The sequence below is a fragment of the Cynocephalus volans genome, chromosome 2, assembly GCF_027409185.1.
Source record: "Cynocephalus volans isolate mCynVol1 chromosome 2, mCynVol1.pri, whole genome shotgun sequence".
NCBI lineage: Eukaryota > Metazoa > Chordata > Mammalia > Dermoptera > Cynocephalidae > Cynocephalus > Cynocephalus volans.
The window spans coordinates 130836357-130861230 of NC_084461.1; the positions used below are offsets into that span (position 1 = coordinate 130836357).

General features: G+C 36.0%; 1 protein-coding gene across 1 annotated transcript in view; it reads left to right on the forward strand.

Moving 5' to 3' along the window:
• Positions 1-21160, forward strand: part of SPINK5 (serine peptidase inhibitor Kazal type 5) — a 71883-nt gene extending 50723 nt beyond the window's left edge. The window contains exons 24-33 of the mRNA XM_063087665.1: positions 2864-2936; positions 3838-3965; positions 4109-4187; positions 6431-6558; positions 7338-7410; positions 8307-8434; positions 9243-9342; positions 15254-15384; positions 17799-17889; positions 21014-21160. Of these exons, the coding sequence (XP_062943735.1) occupies positions 2864-2936; positions 3838-3965; positions 4109-4187; positions 6431-6558; positions 7338-7410; positions 8307-8434; positions 9243-9342; positions 15254-15384; positions 17799-17889; positions 21014-21022 (940 nt within the window). The 3' untranslated portion in view covers positions 21023-21160. The remainder of the gene's footprint in view (positions 1-2863; positions 2937-3837; positions 3966-4108; positions 4188-6430; positions 6559-7337; positions 7411-8306; positions 8435-9242; positions 9343-15253; positions 15385-17798; positions 17890-21013) is intronic.
• The last annotated feature ends 3714 nt before the right edge of the window (positions 21161-24874 follow it).

Here is a 24874-nt window from a genome sequence, read left to right on the forward strand (position 1 = left end):
CTTTGGAAACTGTTAATCCTACAATAAGAGTAAATGGTTTTTGACTGTCTACTATGTGACAGGAATTCTTCATGGACATGTACTCATGAAGTGAATAAGACAAAATTCCTCCCATTATTGAACTATAACTTAATGTAGTGAAGATAGATAATAGACGTATTAGCAAATAACTACATAATGCCAGGCCAGACGGTAATAAACATAAGTCAGGGTAAGGCAACAGAAAAGGACTGGTGCTGCTATTTTATTTATGGTGTTCATGGAAGGCCTGGCATGTGAAGAAGACCTGTAAAACAGAAGCAAAGTGAGCCATTTGAATATTTGGAAGAAGGAAGTTTCAGATGGAGGAAGAGCTTATGCAAGGCCTAAAGATATGTGTGAAATTAGCGAGCTCAAGGAACAGAAAAGAGGTTACTATATTTCAGGACTATTGAGTAAGGGGAATAATTGCAGGAAATGAGTTTGGGAAGATTATACAGGGCTTTTTAAGACCATGAGAAGGATATTGGATTTTATTCTATGTGTGATCAGAAGCCACTGGAGGTTTTTGAGCAAGCCTAATTTTTATAGGCATTTCCTATAATTTCTATTTTCTTGAAAAAGAAATCATGAAGTCAAGCCTATTTACAATAGTCACCAAAACAAACAAAACCCTAGGAATCAATTTCACAAAGGAGGTAAAAGATCTCTACAATGAGAACTACAAATTACTGCTGAAAGAAATTAAAGAGGACACAAAAAGATGAAAAGACATTCTATGCTCTTGGATAGGAAGAACTAACATTGTGAAAATATCCATACTACACAAAGTGATCTACAGATTCAATGCAATTCTCATCAAAGTACCAGTAACATTCTTCACAGAGATAGAAAAAAACAATCCTACCATTTATATGGAACAACAATAGCCCTGAATAGCCAAAGCAATTCTGAGCAAAGTAAATAAATAATAAAGTTGGAGGCATTATACTACCTGACTTTAAATTATACTACAAAGCTGTAGTAACCAAAATAGCATGGTACTGACATAAAAACAGACAGTTGGGCCAATAGAACATAAGAACCCCAAATTAACTAACATACTTATAGCCAACTGATATTTGACAAGAGCAACAGGAACATACACTGGGGAACGGACAGCCTCTTCAATAAATGGTGCTGGAAAAATTGGACATCCATATGTAGAAGAATTAAACTAGACCTGTACCTCTCACCATAAACCAAAATCAACTCAAAATGGATTAAAGACTTATATATAAGACCCTAAACTATAAAACTACTAAAAGAAAACATAGGGGAAAGGAAATAGGAATGGGCAAAGACTTTATGAACCACACCCTGAAAGCACAGGCAACAAAAGAAAAAAATAAACAAATGTGATTATGTCAAACTGAAAAGCTTCTACACAGCAAAAGAGAAACGGTTATCAGACTGAAAAGACAACCTACAGAATGGGAGATAATATTTGCAAACTATACATCCTACAAAGGGTTGATATCCAGAATATATGAGGAACTCAAACAACTTAGTGAAAAAACAAGGAACCCACTAAAAAAATGGGCAAAGGAGCTGAACAGGCATTTCTCGAAGGAAGATATACAAACGGCCAACAGACCCATGAAAAAATACTCATCATCACTAAGCAACATGGAAATGCAAATCAAAACCACAGTGAGATATCATCTGACCCCAGTTATACTGGCTATTATCAAAAAGACAGAGAATAACAAATGCTGGTGAGGAGATGGAGAAAGGGGAACCGTCCTCCATGTTGGTGGGACTGTAAATTAGTGCAGCCATTTTGGAAAACAGTGTGGAGGTTTCTCAGACAACTACAGATAGACCTGCTATAAGTTCCAGCAATCACACTGTGGGGCGTATACCTCAAGGAATGGAAATCATCATGTTGAATGTATACCTGCACTCCCATATTTTTTGCAGCTCTATTTACAATAGCTAAGAGTTGGAACAAACCTAAATGCCCGCCAATGGACAACTGGATAAAGAAAATGTGGTATATGTACACCATGGAATACTATTCACCATAAAAAGGAATGAAATTCTGAGGGGGGAAGAGGAACAGGTAAAGGGTCACAAAAATCAATAACAATGTATATTGAAAAGTTAAAATTTTAAAAAAGGAATGAAATTCAGCCATTGGCAGGAATGTAGATGAACTTAGAGAAAATTGTATTAAGTGAAATAAGCCAGGTGCAGAAAGAGAAATACCACATATCCTCACATGTATGTGGGAACTGAGAAAAAAGAAAGAAAGAAACAAACAACAATCACAGTGATTCTTTGAACTGTCAGAAGGAGTAATTGGAACTGAGGACACCAGAGGTGGGAAAGGGGGAGGGGAAGGGAGGGGAGAAATTGGTAAAGGGCCACAAAAAATGTTTACATTGTGTAATGATAAAATAAAAGATAAATAAAAAATAAAACTCACAACATATGATGATGAAAAGGTGAAGGATCTTAGGAAGCTGGACTTGGAGAACTGAAGCTTGCCTTTAAATATGTGAAGGATTAACACCGGTAAGAAGTAATGGATTCAGCAGGCTTGTTCTGTGTTATTCTGAGAATATGAAATAAGACTAAAGAATAGAAGCTCTAAGGAGATAAGTTTGCACACAAATAATTGAGACTTTACAATTACGTGAGCTGATCTACCTAGACTATTTACTTTGTGATGAAGGAGCTTCTTGCACTGTGGTTTTAACAACCGAGTTGACTGTCCATTTGGGGAGGTGCCAAGAGAGATTCCCTATGAAAGAGGTGTTTAAGGATACATAAACTCTCAGGCCCCCTCTAACCCTGAGTATATGTTAACAAGATGACTATTGATTCCTTTCTCTTCCAGAGAAAGAGAAGCAGATAGAAAAAATGAGCATTCTGGGGTCAGATCAAATGGGACTGGATCAGCATCAGAAAAGGTAAGTCATGAACTAGGTTTTGGCAAGAATGGTCTTTTGAAAGTCAACACTCGGCCATCAAAAATATGGAAAGAGGGCATTGACATGGGCAACTGAGATGCTGCTCTTACGTCAGGAGCCATCATTAACATGAATATCACTGGTAACTTGTTGAGTATAGAAATCTAATGCCACATGAAAAACTTTAAGACTAACACTTTACAGAACACCTTTATAAATAGTAGTTTATTGAATTCTTTCAACAGCTTGGTTAAACAAGGCTTTTAAACCTTATTGTATAGATTGGGAAAATAAGATTCTGTAAGTATGTTTGTTTTTTATTGCTTCTATAACAAATTACTACAAATGGCAGCTTACAACAACACAAATTTATTCTTACATTTCTGGAGTTCAGATGTTCTAAATGGATCTCACTGTGCTAAAACTGAGGTGTCGGTGAAACTGCCTTCCTTTGTGGAGGCTCTTGGTGAGGATCTTTTCCTTTGCCTTTTCCAACTTCTTGAGGCTACCTGCATTTCTTAGCTTGTAGACACCTTTAAAGCCAGCAATGGCCAGTCAGGTCTTTCTCATCTGTGTCATTCTGATACTGACTGTCCTGCCTCCCACTTTCATGGGTAAGAACACTTGTGATTACAACTCAGATAATCCAGGATCTCTTCATTTCAAATTTAGCTGATTAGGAACCTTAATCCCATATCCCATATCATGTCTCCTTGATATGTAAAGCACTGTACTTACGTGTTTCAGGAATTATAACATAGATACCCTGTGGGCCATTATTCTGCCTACCACAGCAAAGTCAAATGGTACCTGACTCTTGGATAGAAATCTTTTGATTCTCAAAATCAATCAAATACTATGTAAAAGCAACATTTCTAATATAATCTTTCCTTCTTTTCAGGATGTATGTGATGAGTATAGAAGTCAGATGAAAAATGGACAGCTTATCTGCACTAGAGAAAGTGACCCCGTCCGGGGTCCAGATGGAAAGACACATGGCAATAAGTGTGCTATGTGTAAGGAAAGACTGTGAGTATTTTTCAAAATTGGGTTTTCGATTGTGAGTCTTAAACTATAATAGTCACTTCTCACCAGTTTGAGAAGATGATAGTCTTTCAAAAATCACATCTAGTAACTCATTAGGTGTTTGCTCACTCCATCTTTTCTTCCAGGGAAAGGGAAGCAGCTGAAAGAAAAAAGAAAGAGGATGAAGACCGGAGAAACAAAGGAGAAAAGAACAATGACAAGCAGGTAATATATGTTAGACATACTAATACCTCAATTTGGCTGGTTCATTATATGGTTAATTCATTTGAAAAGCTTTTGTGGAAAAGCAACTATATCGTATATTGATAAATTAAAATAATTTAAAAAAATAAAAGCACAATAAGTTGAGAAAAGGTGAAAAAAAAAAAAGTGTTTGTGGAGTGCTGACTCTGTCCCAGTCACTGGGGATATAATGATAAAACAAGAAAGTCATGGCCAGATCTTGCAGAGAAATAGCGTGCAACTCAGTGTCCTAAGAGCAACCCTGATGCAATTACCACATTTTGTAGGATCAGTGATGATTGTCAAATTATTATGGTTATCCAGTGAATTTAATTTCTGGAGTTTTAAAACAAATACATAATCAAGGAGGTGCCCAAAATTACAAACAAGAAATGAAGTATCAAAAATTTGGAGTGCTAGGTGATAAATTCCTGACCTGGCCTATTAGTGCCACCTAGTGTTCAATATTGGACTTTATACATAATGTCAACACTTCACACTGCCATCACATAGAATGTTACACAGCGCGCTCTTCTAATCCACCAACGACTCCAATTAGAAAAGCAGAATAGTACAATTTTCCCAGGAAGATTTTTCCATTCGTGAGGAAACTTTTCACTAGCCCTATACTGACTAAATAAAATGAAACATTCATGATAATTATGATTACTTAAAAATATTTTGTAAAATATCTGTTGTGCATTTGGTAGATGAATGTCTTTGAACTTTATTGTTCCACTTCAAATGATATCTACCAGCCATCTATTTAAAATCTTGGTCAACTTTCAATTTCATGATATTTATTTAGAAAGTTTATACAGAAAACATACACATATATATGTATATATAGATAATATCGAGAGAGAGAGAGAGAGAGAGAGTGTGTGTGTGTGTGTGTGTGTGTGTGTGTGTGTGTGTGTGTGTGTGTGAGTGAGAGACAGACAGAAAGAGAGCTATGGTCTTATTTACACATGCAAAGTAAAATAAGCTTTACAAATTATTATATTTAAACCACTCCAAAAGCCTCTGTGAAATTAGATTTTCCAATTGGGACAAACTCAAGAGAAGTTAATTACACATAAATAATAAATAGAAGAGCCAGAGACTAAACCCTTAAAGCAAGGGTTGCAATACAGGCAGATGGATGCCATCAAAAACATATATGTATGTGGCATTGTGGGCGCCTGAAAAAGAAAATGATTCTACTAACTTCTGAAAATGACAAGTGTGAAACATATAATATGTTGATAAGTTATTCGATTCCAGAGAATTTTTTAAATGCTGCAGATAAAAGTAGGCCTGGAATTGTTTATGGAAACCTCAATTTAGAGAAAGAAGGGTAACTACAATCTAGGTGATTAGCAGTTATTTTTAAGATATTTCCATCCCTCTGCTTTGGCTTTTGGGGGTTAAAGGAAGTTCAAGAAACTTCTCTAGATCTCCAGTGATTTTAACAGAGGCCAGATCTTGTGGACTCAGTTCCACTGGCTTCTTTTTAAGATTCTTATTTTTTAATGAACCAGTCATGCAGCTCCGTTTCTTACAAATTGATAGGATTTTTATCCTCTGCCGTGTAAAATCAAAGAAGTAAAAAACTATAGCCTGGCTGTTAGCAGGTTTTTGGTCACAAATTCAAAATTGACTTTACTTAATATCCCTGAGAATTATTTTTCTCATCTACAAAAGGAGGATAATGAGTTTTTACCTTCTAGGATATTTATGATCACGAAAGGAAATTCTTAGAGCATTGCAACAAAGTGCCTGGCATGATTTAAAAAAAAAGTCTTTAAAAAATTTGTTACAGAGGAACAAAGCTAAAAGTTTACACGTTTGTATGTCTTGCCAGAAAAGTGTCTTTTAATTCATTCCAGGGCTTTTGAATTAGACATTTTAAGGAGTAAAGAGTACAGTTGCGGGGAGATAGGTCTGGGGCTCAACCTCATAGAAAACTGTATAAAAATGGAATGAGCTGCCTTAGGCAGTAGTGAAATTCTGCTGGGGCAAGACAACATTAGAGAGGGATTCTATAGACAGGATTCACACATCTAGGCTGATATGGAATAAAGTCCCATTAAAACACATTTCATCTCTGAAATCTCATTTTCTCTATTTTTCCCTCAAGTATTTTGAATTCAGCTCTAACCAACAAATCATCTTTTCAGGTTTTAAAGGTAGATTATCATAGTGACATCTTTCTTTCTTTTTTTTTTTGCTCCTATTGGCAGGATCAGTGTCAAGAATTCCGGAACAAGCAGGTAGAGGGGAAGCTTGTCTGTACCAGAGAAAATAACCCTGTCCGAGGCCCCTACGGCAAGATGCACATCAACAAGTGTGCTATGTGTCAGAGCATCTTGTACGTGAAGAGGTTTATTGATGAATTTGATATTTTGTGCCTGTTTGCCAGAAACTAGTTCCTGTGACTTTAAAGCCTAAGGCACTTGGCATGATGCATTGAAGATATAACTCCTCACTTTTGAAGAGGACAGTTAGCTTCCAAATCACTTTCACAAGAATTTTTTATATCGATGATGAGAAGCATAATTGTACCTGAAGCCTCTGGGGTAGGAAGACAGCTATTTTACAAATATGGTGACAAAATGACTGACTTTTAAAGAGGAAGCTTATCAGTTATGTAAGCTGGGCCAGGCTAATTCACTTTGTAGAGCCTCAGTTCCTCCTTTATATAAAGAGAACAATAACTACGCAATATAGTTTTTGTGGGGATTCAAAGGATAATATTTTTTAAAATTTTTATAAACTTCAAAGCACTAAAGCTATGTCATCAAAACTGAGAGTTCAGTTATAATTTAATTAGAAAAGTAAGAGCTAGAAATGAAACAACTCTCTAGATGAGAGCCACAAATCTATTAAGGAAAAAAGTACTGGCCTTTTAGGGTCGTATCATTCTGGATGGCAGTATAGCAACTAAATCAATGAAAGTTGATAAAATTGCTACAAAAATAAAAATTCCAACAATTAGAACTGATCAGTAAAAAAAGTACTTTTAGATTTTTTTTTTTAGGTATGAGAAAATAGTGTTAGATTTCCTTATGTTTAGAATTGAAGAAATACTTGGCTAAAGACAATTCAATATTAACCAGCAAAATTAACCTATGCATTTTTATTTTGCAGTGACCGAGAAGCTAATGAAAGAAAAAAGAATGAGGAAGAAAATTCAAGAGCCAAGCCCTCAAATAATGAAAAGGTTATTTCTTAAAAGATACCAAAATAACTATTTTACTTTTCACCCTCAGAATGTTGCATTTTCCTCCAGTTTTTGTATAATAAAAATACTAATCTTTTACTTCAAAGAAAATTGATTTGGCCAATATTGTCATTTTGTGTCATAAGATTTTTTTTTTCCTGATTTTTGCATTTGATGCTTTTCTTGATTTAGTAGCAAATTCTCCTAGAAGAATGTGTGTCAATTACTACTTTAGTAGAAATAAGAATTTTTCCTTTTGGGAGAAATATGGATTGAAAACCAGAAGGTGAAATTCTTTACCACCTCAACTAGGTGCTTATTTCTGACATGTCAAGTGTGAAATGAGGCTTCAGGTAGCCTGTTGACACAGATTTTAATAATTTAGGTGATGTGAACTGATCTCAAGCCTCCCCGTTAGCTTGTCTTCTTGATGTCTTTTTTCTGTTTTCTCCAGATGATGTTCTCAGCATCCACAAAGTGTGTATGCACGCTGCTGACTTTTCTATTTGCTTTTCAAGTCTTCAAAAAAGACATCTTCATTCAGCCCTTTAACAGTGCTAATTACATTTGTAGAGTTAGGTTTTTGTGAAATTGTCCTTTGGTCAAGAACACGCCTCATGTGGAAAACGGGAGCCAGGAAGAGTGGGTGAAAGTGAAAGGGAGACAAGGAGGTTTACCAAGTGTTGTTTTACGTTTCCCTACGTTTCTGGGACCAGTGAGAACAGAAATTCAGAACAAAGCAGAGGATGGAAAGTTTAGATAGTCGGGGTGTTGCCAGGATCAATGCAGTGAGTTTGAGCCTAGTGCCAACAGAGAACTTCCTAAACCAAGTCTGAGAAAATGACCAAGCCGAAAAGGGAAACGGCCATGTTCACTTCCCCATTCTCATTCTCTAGGATGAATGCAGTGAGTTTCGAGCGTATGTGAGGAACGACGAACTCACCTGCACTCGAGAGAATGACCCAGTGCGCGGTGCTGATGGAAAGTTCTATAAGAACAAGTGCTACAAGTGCAGAGCTGTCCTGTGAGTAAGAGGATTCTGCTTCCCTTCGGCTAGCACAGGAACGGCATTTTTAGAAAGCTCTGAATGAATAAATATGCATGCTCATGAACCTCATGGGGTCCTTGAAATAAGTCTTTAGAATCAAAGCCCTTAAGTTGGGACCTGATCTGTTAGAAAGAATGTTTGGGTTTGGAAATAAGAAATCCAGGTGTGGGTTCTAACCATGATCCTTGCTAGCTGTGTCATTTAAACAATTTTTTTTCAACGTTTAGCATCATAGTTAGAAGTTATTCCAGATCTTTATTTCACAACTAGATCAGACTCAATTGAGAAGTCTGTTTTTTGTTTTGTTTTGTTTTGTTTTTTTAACCCTGGATTTATTCACCCATAAATATACTAAATTGGAATCTCCAGGGCTAGGAAATTTGTTTCTTAGAAAGTGTTTCTAGGTTGTTCTAGTGGACAACCAGATTTGAGGACCAGACATGGTAGATGATAAAAATGGATGTGGAAAGCACTGTGAATACAACAAGAATTTCTCTAGCTTTTCACAGTGTATGTTCTTTGAGATAGGAATTACCAATACCACTCTCTTTTTATGCAGTAGGAAATTGAAACTCAAGGACTTTAAGCCACTTATCTAAGGTCAAACATCCATTAAGTGATGAGAGACTTAAACCAGCTCTCAGTTGTATACTTTTCATAATATATCATCTTGGTCACTCTCTGATTGCATGTTCTGTGGTTCTATCATATTTTATTATGAGTGCTTAACTTCCCACTGGTCCTTGTGAATATTATTGAAATTATCTTTTATTTCCTTCTCTAGTCAAAAAGAAGCTTTGGAAAGGGCACGACTTCAAGAGAAGCCATCCCACATTAGAGCTTCTGAAGAGGAAGACAGCCCAGATTCCCCCAATTCTTCTCTGGTAAGAATGGCTATTTCTGAAAAACTATTTATTGACTTAATTTGCTTGAAGTTTTAGACCTGTTGCCCTCCTTCAATCCCATTTCCCTAGAAGAGTCTGGGGGAGGCTAATTCAGTGCAGCCTCAAGTCCTTCAAGGGCTAAATGTAGTTCGTGCTTTGTAAGAGTTCTGAGATTACTCATCAGTGGGTTATTCTGTGCTCTTTGAGATTATTAGCCCTGCTCCAACTTAGTGCATTTTGAAATTTTAAAAAGTGGGTGTGTCGTGAGTGGCTAATCTCAGATGTGGTCAAATACATAGTCAGGTGCCTCAATTCTGTAATTTCAGCAGTCCAAAAATTATCACCTAGCTTCTGCTCACTTCCCTCCCCCAACCAAATCCTTTCCCAGTAGACTAGAACTCTGAGCTGAGTAGGCTTGCACTTGTGGATTTCCACCAATCAGTAATTCACAGCAGTTAAAACTTTTTATTTAAAGTATAGGTTATGGTCGCCAGTAATGTATGTCTTAGTGTAAGTTAGCCTAATAGGATTTCCTTTTTAGAGCTTTGACAAGGTAAAGAGCAGAAAAAGGAAAGGGGACATGAGAGAATGAAGTAGATCCATGAAGTGGAATCTCACACTGGGCCCTAAGAGGAGAATTTTAGCATCTAGGCTGATAATCCAGAAAAGGAGGAAGAAATCAATTATTATCTAATTATTTACCCAATTTAACTAGGATTAGATGAGTTGCACAAGTGAAATATGCATTAACTAGATATTTGTGGTAAATTAAGCTCTACATCAGGGATCCCTCAGCTTGGAGAGGTGCTGTTCACAAAATCTGTTCTTTTTAAAAAATATTTTATTGCATATAATGGGCATATAGAAAATGTGCATATTCTAAGTGTATAGCTAAACGAAATATCACAGAGTGATCACATTGGTGATACCAGCATCTGTGTAGAGAAGTAAGATATCACCAGCAGACCAGAAGCTCCCTCCTGCTGCCCCCTAATCCACAATTTGGTTTTAAGCAAAATTTCTTTTGGAGAAACAAGTCACATTCATTATTTATCTTTTCATCAATTCACCAGCCCATTTGTCATTCTACAAATATTTACTGAGCACCTACTATTTTTCCAGGCATTATTTATGTGTTCTATACCAAAAGCCATAAACATAACAGACAGAACTCACTACAGGCATGGAGTTTATGTTATACTGGAATAACAGAGACAATAGATAATATGAATAAATAACATGCAATGCCAAGGAGAAGATAAAGCAGAAAAATGATACAGTAAATGCTGGGATGGGGAGGGATGGGGTTTCCATTTTAAGTAGCATGTATGGAAAAGAATTTGCTCAGAAGATGACATTTGCATCAAGGCCTAAGGGGATTGATTCTATAGGTATACCTGAGGGGAGAGCATTCCAGGAAGAAAACAATAAAGTCTTGAGGAAGGATTCAAAGAATAGCAAAACGTCCAGTGCAGTTAAAGTAGAGCAACCATGAAGAGAGGAGGAAGTCAGAAAGGTAATGGGAGGCCATGTTATAATGGATTTTGTAGACAATTTTAGAGACTTTGGCTATTATTCTAAATCAAGGTTTTGAGAAGAGGAGGGGTGTTAGCTGATTTATGTTGTAAAAGAATAACTCTGCCTGCTGTATTGAATATACACTGAAGGGAGGCAAGGGCAGAAGGTGGACTGCTAGTTAGCTATTGCAGTAATCCATGGAAAGATTATACCAGGCGGTGGTGGTAAAGCTCATGAGAGGCAGTTGGATACTGGGTCTATTTTAAAGGTGGACTCAACAGAATTTGTTAATGTACTATGAAAGAAAAAGAAAAACATTCTGTCTTTGTTGGCTCTGATTCTTCTCTGTAATGCTTTATCCTAGTACTTACTGAGGGGAAGTGGGCAACCAGACTTTTAATTAATTTATTTTTTGGACCTAGTCTATTTTATTTTTATTTATTCATTTAGCTATTCTTATTCAAAATATTTTAATATTTACCTGTACATATTTGTGGGATACAGTATGTTGTCTCAACACATGCATATACTGTAAAATGACTCAGTTAGGGTAGATAGCATAGTTTTGTACCCATTACTCCATGACTTCTCCCCCTCCTCAAACTCCTCCTCTCCTGGCCTCTTGCAACCATTATTCTCCTCTCTACTTCATAAGAACCACTTTGTTTTTTTTCTTAGATTCCAAATAGAAATGATATCATGGGATATTTGTCTTTTCGTGCCTGGCTTACTTCACTTAACATGTGGTTTCCAGTTCTATCCATGTTGCTGCAAATGATAGGATATAATATTTTTTAATAGCTGAGTAGTAATCCATTGTGTATACATACCACAGTTTTTTATTTTTTTAACCCATTCATCATTTAAGTTGATTCTATCTCTTGGCAATTGTAAATAGTGCTGTGCTGAAGATAAATGTGCAGGTGTCTTTCTGACGTATTGATTTCATTTCGTTTGCAGATATATATACCCAGTAGTGGGATAGCTGGGTTGTAAAATAGATCTGTTTTTAGTTCTCTGAGGAACCTCCATGCTGTTTTCCACAGTAGCTGTACTAATTTACACTCCCGTCGACAATGTAGGAAAGTTCTTTTTTCTCCACATCCTCACCAGAACTTTTTTTTTTTTTTGGTCTTGTTGGTAATAGCTGTTCTAACTGGAGTAAGAAGATATTTCATTTGGTTTTAATTTGCATTTCCCTGATGATTAGTGATGTTGAGCATTTCTTCACATGCTTATTGGCCATTTGTATGTCTTCCTTTGAGAAATGTCTGTTCAGGTACTTTGCCCATTTTTTATCTGGGTTATTTGTTTTTTTACTGTTGAGTTTAGTTCCCTTTATATTCTCAACATTAGCCCCTTGTCTGATGTGTAGTTTGAAAAGACATTTTCCCATTCCGTAGGTTGTCTCTTCCCTTCATTGACAGCATCCCTTGCTGTACAGAAGCTTTTTAGTCTTATGTAGTCTCATTTATGTATTTTTGCTTTAGTTGCCTGTGCCTTTGTAGTCTTGCTCAAAAAGTGCTGCTGCTGACTTCCATTTCCTACAGCATTTCTCCCGCTTCCTTCTAGTAGTTTTATACTTTAGGTCTTAAATTTTGAGTTGATTTTTATGTATAGTGAGAGAAAGGGGTCTAGTTTCATTCCTCTGCATGTGGCTATCCAGCTTTCCCAGCACTATTTGCTGAAGAGGCTGTCCTTTCTCCACTGTATATTCTTGGCACCTTTGTTAAAAATCAGTTGGTTGTAAGTTCATGAGTTTGTTTCAGGGCTCTCTATTCTATTTCACTGAAAAACTCTTCTGTTCTTACATCAGTATCATTCTGTTTGGGTTACTATAGCTTTATAGTATATTTTGAAGTCAGGAAGTGTGATGTCTCAAACTTTGTTCTTTTAGTTCAAAAGATTGCTTTACCTATATGGGGTCTTTTTTGGTTCCACACAAATTTTATGATTTTTTTTTTCTATTTCTGTGAAGAATGTCATTGGAATTTTGATAGGGATTGCATTAAATGTGTAGATTGCTTTGGGTAATATGGATATGTTGGGTATTATGGATGATGCTAATTCTTCTGACATATGAACATGGGATATCTTTCTATTTATTTGTGTTCTCTTCAATTTTTTTTCCCCAGTGTTTTATAATTTTCATTGTAGAGATTCACCTCCTTAGTTAATTTTATTCCTAGGGGGTTTTTTTGTTTGTTTTTTGTTTTTCAGCTAGCTTGTACGGGGATCCAAACCCTTGATTTTGGTGTTAGAACACTGTGCTCTAACCAACTGAGCTAACCAGCCAGCCCAGTCATTTTACTTATTTATTTTGGTAGCTATTGTGAATGAAATTACTCTCTTGATTTCTTCTTCAGTTATTTTGTTATTGGCATATAGGAAGGCTATTGATTTTTTGTGTGTTGATTTTGTATCCTGCCACATTCATTTATCAGTTCTAGTAATTTTTTTAGTAGAGTCTTTAGGGTTTTCTATGTATAGGATCATGTCATCTGCAAATAGGGATAGTTTGACTTCCTCCTTACCCATTCGAATGCCCTTTATTGCTTTCTCTTGCTTTATTGGGCTGGCTAGAACTTCTAGTACTATGTTGAGTAAGAATGAGAATAGTGAGCATCCTTGTTTTATTTCAGACCCTAGTACTTTTTAAATGTTGTAGCAGCAGTTACCTGAAAAATATGATTGATAAACATGATTCAGTCCTACCTTTGCCAGGGATTCATAAAAATTGCTTGTCAAAATTGTCTTTGAATATTTACATAAATATGGAGCTCACCACAACCTAAAGCATCCATTTAGATGTTTGAGTTATTCATCAAAGCAAACTAAAAAAAACCAAGCAAACAAATACTGCTTGACTCCTCTGAAAGGAATATTAACAGATATAGTACTATTACATTTTAATTTCTTCTTTGTGTCTGTATCAGAAAGTGCTTTTCAAGGAATTTGTTAATTTAATCAAAGTTAGCAAATTTATTGGCATATAGTTATTCATTACATTTTCACATTATCCTTTTAATATCTATAGTTTATATAGTGATATCTTTTTTATCTCTAATATTGGTAATGTGTGTTTTCTTGCTTTTTAAGTCAATTTTGCAAACAGCTTGTCAATTTATTAATCTATTCAAGCAGCTAAGTTTTGGGCTTGTTCTGTTTTCTATTTCTTCAATTTCTCCTCTTTATTATTTTTTTTCCTTCTTTTTTTTATGGGAATAATGTGCTCAGTATTTGCTAGCTTCTTGAGATAGAAGTTTAAATCATCAATTTTAGAACTTTCTTCTTTTCTAATGTGCATATTTATAGTTATAACTTTACCTCAGATCACTGCTTTAGCTGCTGGAACTTGATAGCTTATGTTTTTATTGTCATTTATTTCAAAACATTTCTAAATTCTATTATGCTTACCTTGAGTCATGATTTATTTATAATTCTTCCTTTTACCTTCAACCTGCCAGTTTCCTTATATTTAAAGTATATTTCTTGTAAACATTATATAGTTAAATCTTTTTGTTCTTCCAGTTTGACTATATCTGACTTTTAACTAGAGTACTTACCTAGTAATATTATAATGTATTAAAACCATTGAATTTAAGTCTTTTCTTTTGAATTTGCTCTTTTTCTTTGTTCCTACTTTTTTGCCTTCTTTTCTGATTAATCAGATTGTTGTTGTTATTATTATCATTATTAATTATTGAATTCATCCTTCCAAAAGACTACCAGGAACAAATATGTCCCTTCTTTTACATGGAAAATATTTCTTCATTTTACCATGGAAACCATATTGACAACTAACATTTACTGAACACTTAGCAGGTGACATACACTGTGTTAAGCATGCACTTAAAAGCAGTATTTGATTTAATTTCCTAAAACAATAATAAAGGTATTCACATTTTTCAAATGAGAAAAATAAGATTCAGAAAAGTTAGATAAATCAATTCTCTAGTTTGTGGCAGAGCTAAGACTCAAAAACACATTCAATTAACTAATATTTGCCTTTGAGCCTTCTCTTTTTAGATTATCAATAATCAGTACCTTCATTTTTAAAAAATGAACATTATTTCTAGCATGATTATCATCCTCACTTTTTTCCTGCAGGCATGCCCTCGCTTGTTATGGGGTCCCACGTTATGTAAGGTTTCTGATTTCTTATCGTTTTGATCTTCTTTGTTTCTTTGTTTAAATGCTTATCTTCCTTAGTTAAAAATTGCCAAATCCAGGAGGTTAAATTCACCTAATATTGTATGAAATAAATATGTGGGTTTGTATGGCTTATGTCACTGCTTACTCAAATGTGATGGAGGAAACAAAAAGGTTTCCCAGGCCCATCCCTCCCCTTGAATGCCACTGAGCAAGTCTACTTTCTGTTTTGCTTGTTCAGGATTCTGAGATGTGCAAAGACTACCGAGTATTGCCCAGGATAGGTTATCTTTGCCCAAAGGATCTACAGCCTGTCTGTGGTGATGATGGCCAAACTTATAATAATCCCTGCATGCTCTGTCATGAAAACCTGTAAGTATACTAGTTGTAACATCATGTCTTCCTGTGTAGAGGTTTTCAGCTCTAGTGTTAACCTGCGGTATTGCACAGATATCAATTTGAGGTGTGTTCCAAGTAATTTATTAATCATATCAGTTAAAATTTTAAAATTTGTGAATTATCTTTCTTAGATAAATCTAAGATAATCTAAAATAGAATAATCTTAGATAATCTAAAATAGAAAGGATTTTAGATTAACCCTTTAGCAAAATTGCTTATCTACATTGTCATACACTTTACTGAATAGAAGAGAAAGGAAAACAGGGGGGGTTACAACAATCACAGAACATCTCTCTAAGCCTGTGTACATTCATGGGCATGTGAACATCATCCATCCTGTGTGTAGTACAGAAAAACAGTTGAGAAGCTCTGACTTCCCATCTTCTTTAAGTTTTCCTCTTGAAGGAAGTGGTACCATGCAAAAGAAAAGTCATACCAAACAAAAGAAAGTGCACCAGAATAGAGGGCCGATCTGAGGTCTGTTCTTAGATATATTACTAACTTTGTATCCCAGGCATATTATCTCGCCATTCTGAGTCTCAATTTCTTCACTGGAAGTGGAAGTGGAGACAGTTCTCTTTGCAGTTGACTTCACAAGTTATTAAAAAGAACTGCAAGATACGAAACTATTTTTATTTTAAGTTAAATATAAGGGATTCGTTTTAATATTTTTATTATAGATTTTACCTTTGCTGTTGCTTTTCTGTTCAAATGCTATATAATAATTTCTCTTTGCCTCTTCCCACATTTCTTACCCTCTCCCAGCCTCCATTTGATGAACTTTCAATGAGACACGGTGACAAACCTTGGTTTTTCCATCCCACCCCACTGCAGTCCGTGTTATACTCTATCCTTCTTAGGATACTGTTAGCAAAGCCCAGTGTGTGAGACTAGGACTCTTTGGTATCCTGCTTTCAATCCTGAAACAATATTTGAATTTACATTTTTTTTTTTGAATGAAATAACTCATAAAAGAAAAAGCCACTCCTCAGGTCATATATATCAAAGCGTAAAATATGAATATGAGTGCTTCATACGTTCTCCCATCTGCGGGTAAGTATGGTAGACAAGGAAGGCACTTTCTCATTCACTCACTGAATCCCTAAAACCTGTTACGAAGGGGTATTTTCTTCCTTATACAGAAGGAGAATCTGAAGCTCAGAGAGTCCAGGTAATTTGTTTAAAGTCACAAAGCTAGAAAGTAGATCAGACAGGATTTTATCCTTGTTGATTTGGGTCTAAACACAGTTTTCTTTCTCCCCCACTGTTATATTCAAGGCAGTAGTTTCTTAAACATGTGGGGACCAAAGAGTCCTTTGATAATATGAAAAAAGTTATCTCTTTGAAGAAAAGAAAAAAAAAATGACATGACACAAACTGTTCACACACATAATATCTATGGGCTGATGAGTTACTTGAAATGTATTCTTGGACATTTAGAGTTTCAAGAATTAAGAAATCCTTGTTTAAAGAATGAAATAACCATCCAGGAATTTAGCTATTATATATTCCTATTTCCAGCCAAGAAATCCTTTAATTCTTCTTTATTATAAATTTCACGTCCTAAATTATCCATATTTTTTTTCAAACTTTCTGTCAACAGTATAGACCCATAACAAGTGATCCTCTACTCAAGGGAACTTTAGAATTACAAACCCAAATAATGAAAATATAAATAAAGCATGCTTCAGGATGGATTGTTTGGCTAAGGGAGCTGGGAGTGTATATTATAGAGAAGAGAAGATTTAGGTTATCCCTGCAAGAGGAACCAATATTGGTTTCTGTGGTCTTAGAGAAAGTTATAGGGGAACAATTCTAACTTACGTAATGTCTAAAGGCAAATTTCAACTGCCTTGATAGACAATGAGTTTCCCGATGGCAGAGGCAAACAAGTAGACGTTTCATTCATTATATTGCTTAAGTAAGAGGCATTAAAATTCAAACTCTTTGAGATTGTTTCCAACTATAAAAATCAGACTATATTATTGTATCTTGTTATAATTTATATTCCCCAAGACACATTATGAGTACAGGTCCTCAATATAGTCAAACTTCTCTCTGGGATCTAATTTTCCCATCTGTAAAATAATGACTTTGGACTAGCTAATTCCCAAGTTTGTTTCCAACATTCCACAATTCTACGAGCATATTAGTGTATAAAATATGATGGAATATGTTCAGGGCTAGGGGACAAATCTGGAGCAGATCTGGGAGACTAAACCTGGATGACGCCTACTACAAAATGGTTCAATGCAGACTCCAGGCCTTCCCTCGAATTTCAGTTTGGGTTGCTGCCCAAACATCACCCACATGAGTCCTTGTTTTGTTTTTCCTCATTGTAACTGCGGATTTTCCCATCGTTTTAAGTTTCTTTTGTTCTGTTTTAGGATCCGCCAAACTAATACGCACATACGTAGTAAAGGGAGGTGTGAGGAGAGCAGCAGCCCAGCAAACACACCTGCCGGCACGTCCACCTCTGTAAGTACACTGGCCTTCGGGACTGGTGCTGGAAGCAGTTGGTTCTGCTTTTGTTCTCTATCACTGGGTGGTGGACATTTCACTAGCCACGGAAGGCAACCCCAGAATAGGTCACATTTTCACTGTGAAGACAGTTAATTACTGAACTATGTGGGAATGATAATGTAGCGGTTAACATTTTAAACTGTTTCCTGGGCTCATTAATAGATTGTTTATGAGCAAGGTCTCTAATTTAACATGACTTTTTTCATGATAGGTTTTATTCCTTGTGATATACAATTAAAAAGATGAAACAGAGACCAAGAGAGGTCAGATAGTGACAGAGCTGGATTTAACCCACTTCTATGTGACACCAGTATTCTTACGCTTTATACTGCATTAAATTTTGCCCAACACTGAAAGTTGACCTATTTCATTTAAACCCTACAAGGATGTTTCAGCACACATTACTGAGTTTGACATTCTCCCTGTTGACTGTGTTTGAGGAGTCTTTGTCTCAGGCAAGATTAACTTGGAAAACTAGTAATTTTCAAATAAGAGAAATTGTTGTTATAAGACAAATATGGGTTCAAATTCCAGTTTTTGATATTCTTTGTATATGAGACCTTTGGTAAATCACATAAATACTATAAACCAAAGATCTTAACGAACTATTGAAAATATTCACTGAACACTGACTTTTAAGCCTTTGGCACAGTGTCTGAAAAATGAATGGCATCTTATTATCATCATCACTATTATAAATAGTGAATTAAAGAAAGAGAAGAATCTGAAGTATGAACTTAGAAAAACAGACTCTGGCACAGTACTTATTTTTAGTGAATTATTTTTTATTAATTATATTGCAATAAAATTATATTTAATACTTAATAAATATTTATATTTAATAAAATAAGCAATATTTTAATAAATTATATTTAATAAAATTATTTGTTATTATTCGCAACTATCTTTACTCCATTCCACTGCCACAAAAAGCCTTGGAAATAATGTATTAGGAAACTATTCTGACAGTTTTGGGGGCCTTAGTCAAGCAACACTAGATAAGCTGTGTTCAAAAGGACTACTCAGAAAGCCTTGATATGGGAAATTGGGAGAACAAGAGCTAGAAGCTAGGGTGTTTCTGGTTTAAAACTAGCAGCTGGAAGGCAGGGTAGTGTAGGCTGAGAACTGACAAAGTCATTTACCTATTCTGGGTCTTTACACATCCATAAAAAGAGAAGGTTTAAACTTTTGCTTTAGTCCCCATACTGTGTTTGCTACCTTATTACATACACACACTCCCGTTTTATTGACAGAATATGCTGTTCCCTCTCCTCACAAACACACCTAGTTACATATATCTCAGAACAGGGAGTTCAAAATAATTCTTTATGCAAACTGGTAAAGGGCCACAAAAAATGATTACATTGTGGAATGTTGAATATACTAATTATCCTGACTTGAACATCATAAAAAAAAAAAAATGCAATAGACAACACCTTAGACCATATCTCTCTGTAATTCTCATCCTGTGTGGGAAACTTGACAAAAACTACTTTATGAGGAACTTGCATAGAGTTATACTGCTAAGATGTATTTCTTCGAATAACACAGAATTTTGCCAGAGCTTAGTACACACGGTTTTGTAAGGGAGTTCCTTCCATTCATTTCTGGGTGTTTTCTTTCCATTAGAGTTGTATATCAAGCATTAATAATGATAAGAATTATTTATGTGCTTAGTTGGTGGAACAGGTCATTATAACAAAACATGGGCATGGGGGAGATTTCAGTTTCCTCTGTGTGATTCATGGTGTGATCTTGGGTACAGGTGGTGCAGATGGGTCATGGCCCGCATTGCTCTGGTGATAATTGTGGATGTATATCCTGGGGGTTAGAATCTATTGCTTGAGCTTTATTCCTGGGTGGAAGATTTTCTGAGAGTCTGGAATCCCAAGAATGGAATAACAGGCCAGGTACTCACAACATTCCTGGAAATGTAGGTTGAAGATCCTGGAACCCATACTTTTGCTTATTAGCTAGGTAATGCTTTCTATTACACAATAACTATTTTACAGTAACTACTAAGCTTTATGTAGCTCTTTGGAGTTATATGTGCTTTTTTTTTTTTTGCATTCTCACAATAGTCCTGTGTTTAGAACAGGGGTCATCATTGTCTCCATTTTACAGAAAATCAGCCTGAGGAAAATTTGGTCATTTATCAAAGTTATTAAGTATAATATCTTGCGTCCAATGTAGATCTTCTGACTTCATTTCCTATGCACTGCCATTGTCCCTTATTTGTCAGGAGATTCTGAAAACCACGAGCTCTAGGGAAGACATTATCTCAATGAAAAGATTTGCTGTATTGGAAGGAAATTCCTACGTAAAGGAAAATACCAATATTATTTTGTGAGTTGAATAAATGATTATTCTCAATTTCATGACAAAGATTTTCAAGGATTCAACATGACTACAGATTGTCACTTTCAACCCAAAGGCAACCTCATGGAGTTGACACCAGCACTAAAATGGAGGTTTGAGTTTAGAGTGACAATGTTGCTCCTGTCCCAGATGGTACCAGCTGAAGATGTGTATGGAAGTACATTTCCTAAGGCCCTCGCTCTCTTTTAAAATATTTTAAACATTAATTTAATGTTTTAAATGTTGATTTTAACAGTATATGAATACATGGATGAGTCAGGCAAGGAAGACAGCTGATTATATTCTAATGGCCTAAAACAAAGTATAATGGAAAAGCATTAGTATTATAGGAATTGGATTCAAGTGATGACCTAATGTGAGACCTTGGCAAGTTACTAAACTTCTCTACAACTCAATTTTGTCCTCTGTGAACTGGTGTTAGCAACACCTCCCTCTCTTCATTACCATGAGGGTTACATGTAACTAGAGCAGAGTTAAGCTTGTTCATTTTTGTGTCCACCTCAACAGATAGTATATATCAGGTGCCCAATTGAATCAAATTGGATAACATTTGAAAGCAATTTTAAATTGTTAGTTCATGGCAGAATGCAGTAAACTGTGGATTTCTTTGATTAAGTTGCAGCTATAAATGTATAGCCCACACTCTGCAGTAGCAGTATCCCTGAGTTCTAGCATCTAACCTACCCATCTTCTCTTCTAGGACAAATGATGCAAAGACTGGTGAAAGTCACGAGGAAAAAAGCATACCCTAATTCTGAATCATCTACCTTCACCATCTGTACATACAAAGAATTCTTCAAAGCTTATCTTATTTTCTGTAGAAAACAATACAGAGCTGTTGGTAATGGACTCACTGATTTTCAGTCTTTTCCATCCCTTTCCTTCTAGACTCTGTGATCTGAGAGCACTGAGATGTTTCCACCCAGTCTATGTTCTGGAAATCTCCTGATCACAATGCTGTGTGTCCAACTGCCTGTTCAATAAAAGTAAACTCAGCAGAATACCCTTTCTGGGATTTCTTTGTCACTGCCTAGATAATAGAAACTTGTTATTACAGAAGCTAGATAAACTCTTCCCTTCTGTCTTGCTAAGCACATTGGTGGAGAGAGACTGATCACTTTTTCACATTCAAGTTCCTGTCATAGTTGGGAAGGAGTGTCTAGAAGGGAGGTGGGGAGATATGAACCCCCAGGCAGCCAACAGCTTTATAAAACTAAACCAGCTCTCAATAAGCCTCACCTTAACTATCCATCACCATGCCAGCAACCCCATCTAGCTTCTATAGTTCCATGAATGGCACAGCTGTCTCTCAATTATGTAGGCCCCATCCAATGACACACACCAGTAATTTCTCATGTCCAATCATGTTACCTCCTGACAGTTTTCTATATCAGGGTCTTCTACCTACAGTCTGGGAAAGACTAAAATAGTGAGTTACAAGTGTGTGCAAGTCTCTAGAGCAGCATTCTTCAACAGAAATGTAATACAAGCCACATATGCAATTTAAAATTTTCTAGTAGTTACATAAGAAATGGGTAAAATTAATTTTAATAATCATACATTTTATTTACCCCAATATATCAAAACTATTGATGTAATCAGTGTAAACTTTTTTTATTTATTAAGTCTTTGAAATTTGTGTATATTTTACACTTATAGCTCATCTCAGTTTGGACCACTCACATTTCAAGTGCTCAATAGCTACATGTGGATAGAAATTACCATATTAAGACAATGCAGCTCTACTCTGAGCTAATGGACATGGGAAATCCAAGGAAGAACCTGAGCATTAGTTAGGGATGGAATAAAACAACTTATAAGCTTCTCCCTTTATGCTGAAACTGTCATTCTCAGAATTTTGCTGCTGGTATCCTGTATGCCTAGTCACCTTGCTCACTTGAAAATTCTGGGCTGGTGTGGAACACGCTCCAGAGGGTGAAAGCACTTAGAGAATCTGTCATGGCCCAAAGTGTTTGCAGTTACAGAAGAACTGTGGCTGGTGTGACAGACCTTCTTGGATTTGGAAAGTTAATTTTGTGGTTTTCCCTCTGGCTTTTTTTTTTTTTTTAAATAAGTCTACACTAGGCCAGTTATATAGCAGGCTTTTGTGATCATTGTATTTTATAACTGAGTGAAAATAAATCAATTCCTGTGCTGTGTTCTTTCTATGCTATCTTCATGAAAAAAAGAATGAAAGAAGGCTTGTAAATAACTTTTCAAGCATGAAAAATATAAAGTCATTTCAAAAAACAATGAGAAAACCCTGTTGAATTATTTTCTCTGGCAATTTCAGGTATGGATTTATAGATTCTACGGCATATGAGAGAGTATTTCCTTCCTGTTCTTTTCTAGGAATCCAGAAACTCTCTTTTCATGACTAAGACATATGCCTTTTTGAGAGGAAGGTATTTTGTTATGTCATTCTGAACATTTTATGGAGATCTAAGCAAAAAACCCTTTATATTTCTTTCATCATCATCATCAACATCATCATAATCAAGTAATATATACGAAAGACTGTTTTATTCCACCCTTAAGATTTAACCAATCCTTGATAATCATTCTGAGTACCAGGGAAAGAATGTGGCTTCGGGATGAAGTGGGGTAGAGGATTCAGTAGTGTGGAATGGGATGAGACACAGGGATAGGGAAGGATTCAGTGACCTCAGCAGTGAAAGTCAGGGTAAGGTGGGAGGTGCCGAGGTCAGGAACAGGATGGGGGCAAGGAAAATAAAGTTAAGGATGAATTAAGGCTCAAGGATTGTGGTGAGAGGTGTGAATGTGTTAAACACATTACCTGGGATTTTAAAAAGCTGAAAGTTAATTTTCTTCTTGGATACACAAACTAGGGGTGTATATAAAATGTCCTCTGTGTCAAAATGGTCACAACAAAAAAGCTACATTAAATATCAAGTGAATATTCTGAGTTACTTCTTGAGCTATATCCTGATGGATAGGATACAAATGAAAACCAGACCCTTCCACAAATCAGCCCCAAATTTCTAAACCAGGAAGTGACAAATGATCCTGAGATGGAACTAAAGAAAACAAAACTATATCTATCACCTCTTCCTGGCCACTACCACAGACTTACACTTTTCTCTATACTTGATACTACACACTCTGTTTTCAGAATATGAATTTTCAGAGGTCTATCTCTTTCAAACTCCTTATTTCCTCATATAAAGAATTCTCCTGAAGCCTTCCTATCTCTCTCAAGGCTCCATAAACACCCAACGAGAGCACTTGTCTAGAACTATCGATTGGCAGATTTTTCTGTGAAGAGCCAGATAGTAACTGTTTTAGGCTTTGGGAATATATAGTCTCTGTCACAACTATTCAATGCTGCTGTTGTGTAAATAAACGTAAATAAATAAATTTACATTATGCAAACAAATCCATACAGCTGTGTTCTAATAAATCTGTACAAAAGTAGGAGGTGGGCCAGATTCAGCCTATAGGTCTGTAGTTTCCCTGGTGTAGACCAGCTCAGTAATGGACAAGTATCTGTTTCTTGTCCTTCTTTGTAACATCTTCTCTTTGCCCCCTTCTATACACTTAAACACCACCCACACTCTTCATTCTATGATTATAATAATGATAATGAAAAAATCATAAAAATTGTCATTTATGAATACTTAGTATGTGCTTGTAACAGAAAAGCACATGGCAAGGCTCACATTTGTACCCCAATCCTATGTGTTGTGTTATGGACTGAGTTGTGTTTCCTCAAAATTCATAGGTTAAAACCCTAACCCCCAATGTGACTGTGTTTGGAGATAGGGTCTTTAGTGAGGTAATTAAGACTAAATGAGGTCATAAGAGCGAGATTCTAATCTGACAGGATTGGTAACTTCAGAAGAGGAAGAGACAACAGAGATCCTCTCTGCACCTGCACAGAGGAAAAGTCATGTGATCAAAAAGCCATCTGCAAGCCAGAAAGGGAGCCCTCACCAGAAATTGAATATTCTGGCACCTTGATCTTGAACTTTTATCCTCCAAAGTGTGTGTGAAAAAAAATAAATTTCTGTTGTTTAAGCCACCCAGTCTGTGGCATTTTGTTACAGCAGCTGAGCAGACTAATACACCATGCTCTACTTACTACTCTCTGTGACCTTGCTGATTGACTATGACCAAGGCTGATGCTTGTTTGAGGCCTCTGCAACTCTAACATGCTATGAGGAAGCCACTGTCCCACTTCTGTCATCCGAGTAGAACATGAACAGTCCCATCAGGTGCTTCAGTATGACTTGGGCAGGCGAGAATTCTACCACTGAACCACCAATGCTCGCCAGTATGACTTGGGAAGCAGCCTATTTGTCCCATTCAGAAAAGCTTCTAGGGAGCACTTCATTTTAGTGTACATAGTTCAAGTGTTGATGAGGCATTGAAATATGGATGAGGTGTATTGTGTTCAAATTTTAAAATAGCATAAAGTAAAATTATAAAAGTCTATCTGAGAAAAAGAGGTGACATTGGAAAATAGAAAATGTGAATGAGAGAGGCACACCTTAAAAAATTAGAAACCAGTGCAATCATTCACTGTGAGATTACAAGACCT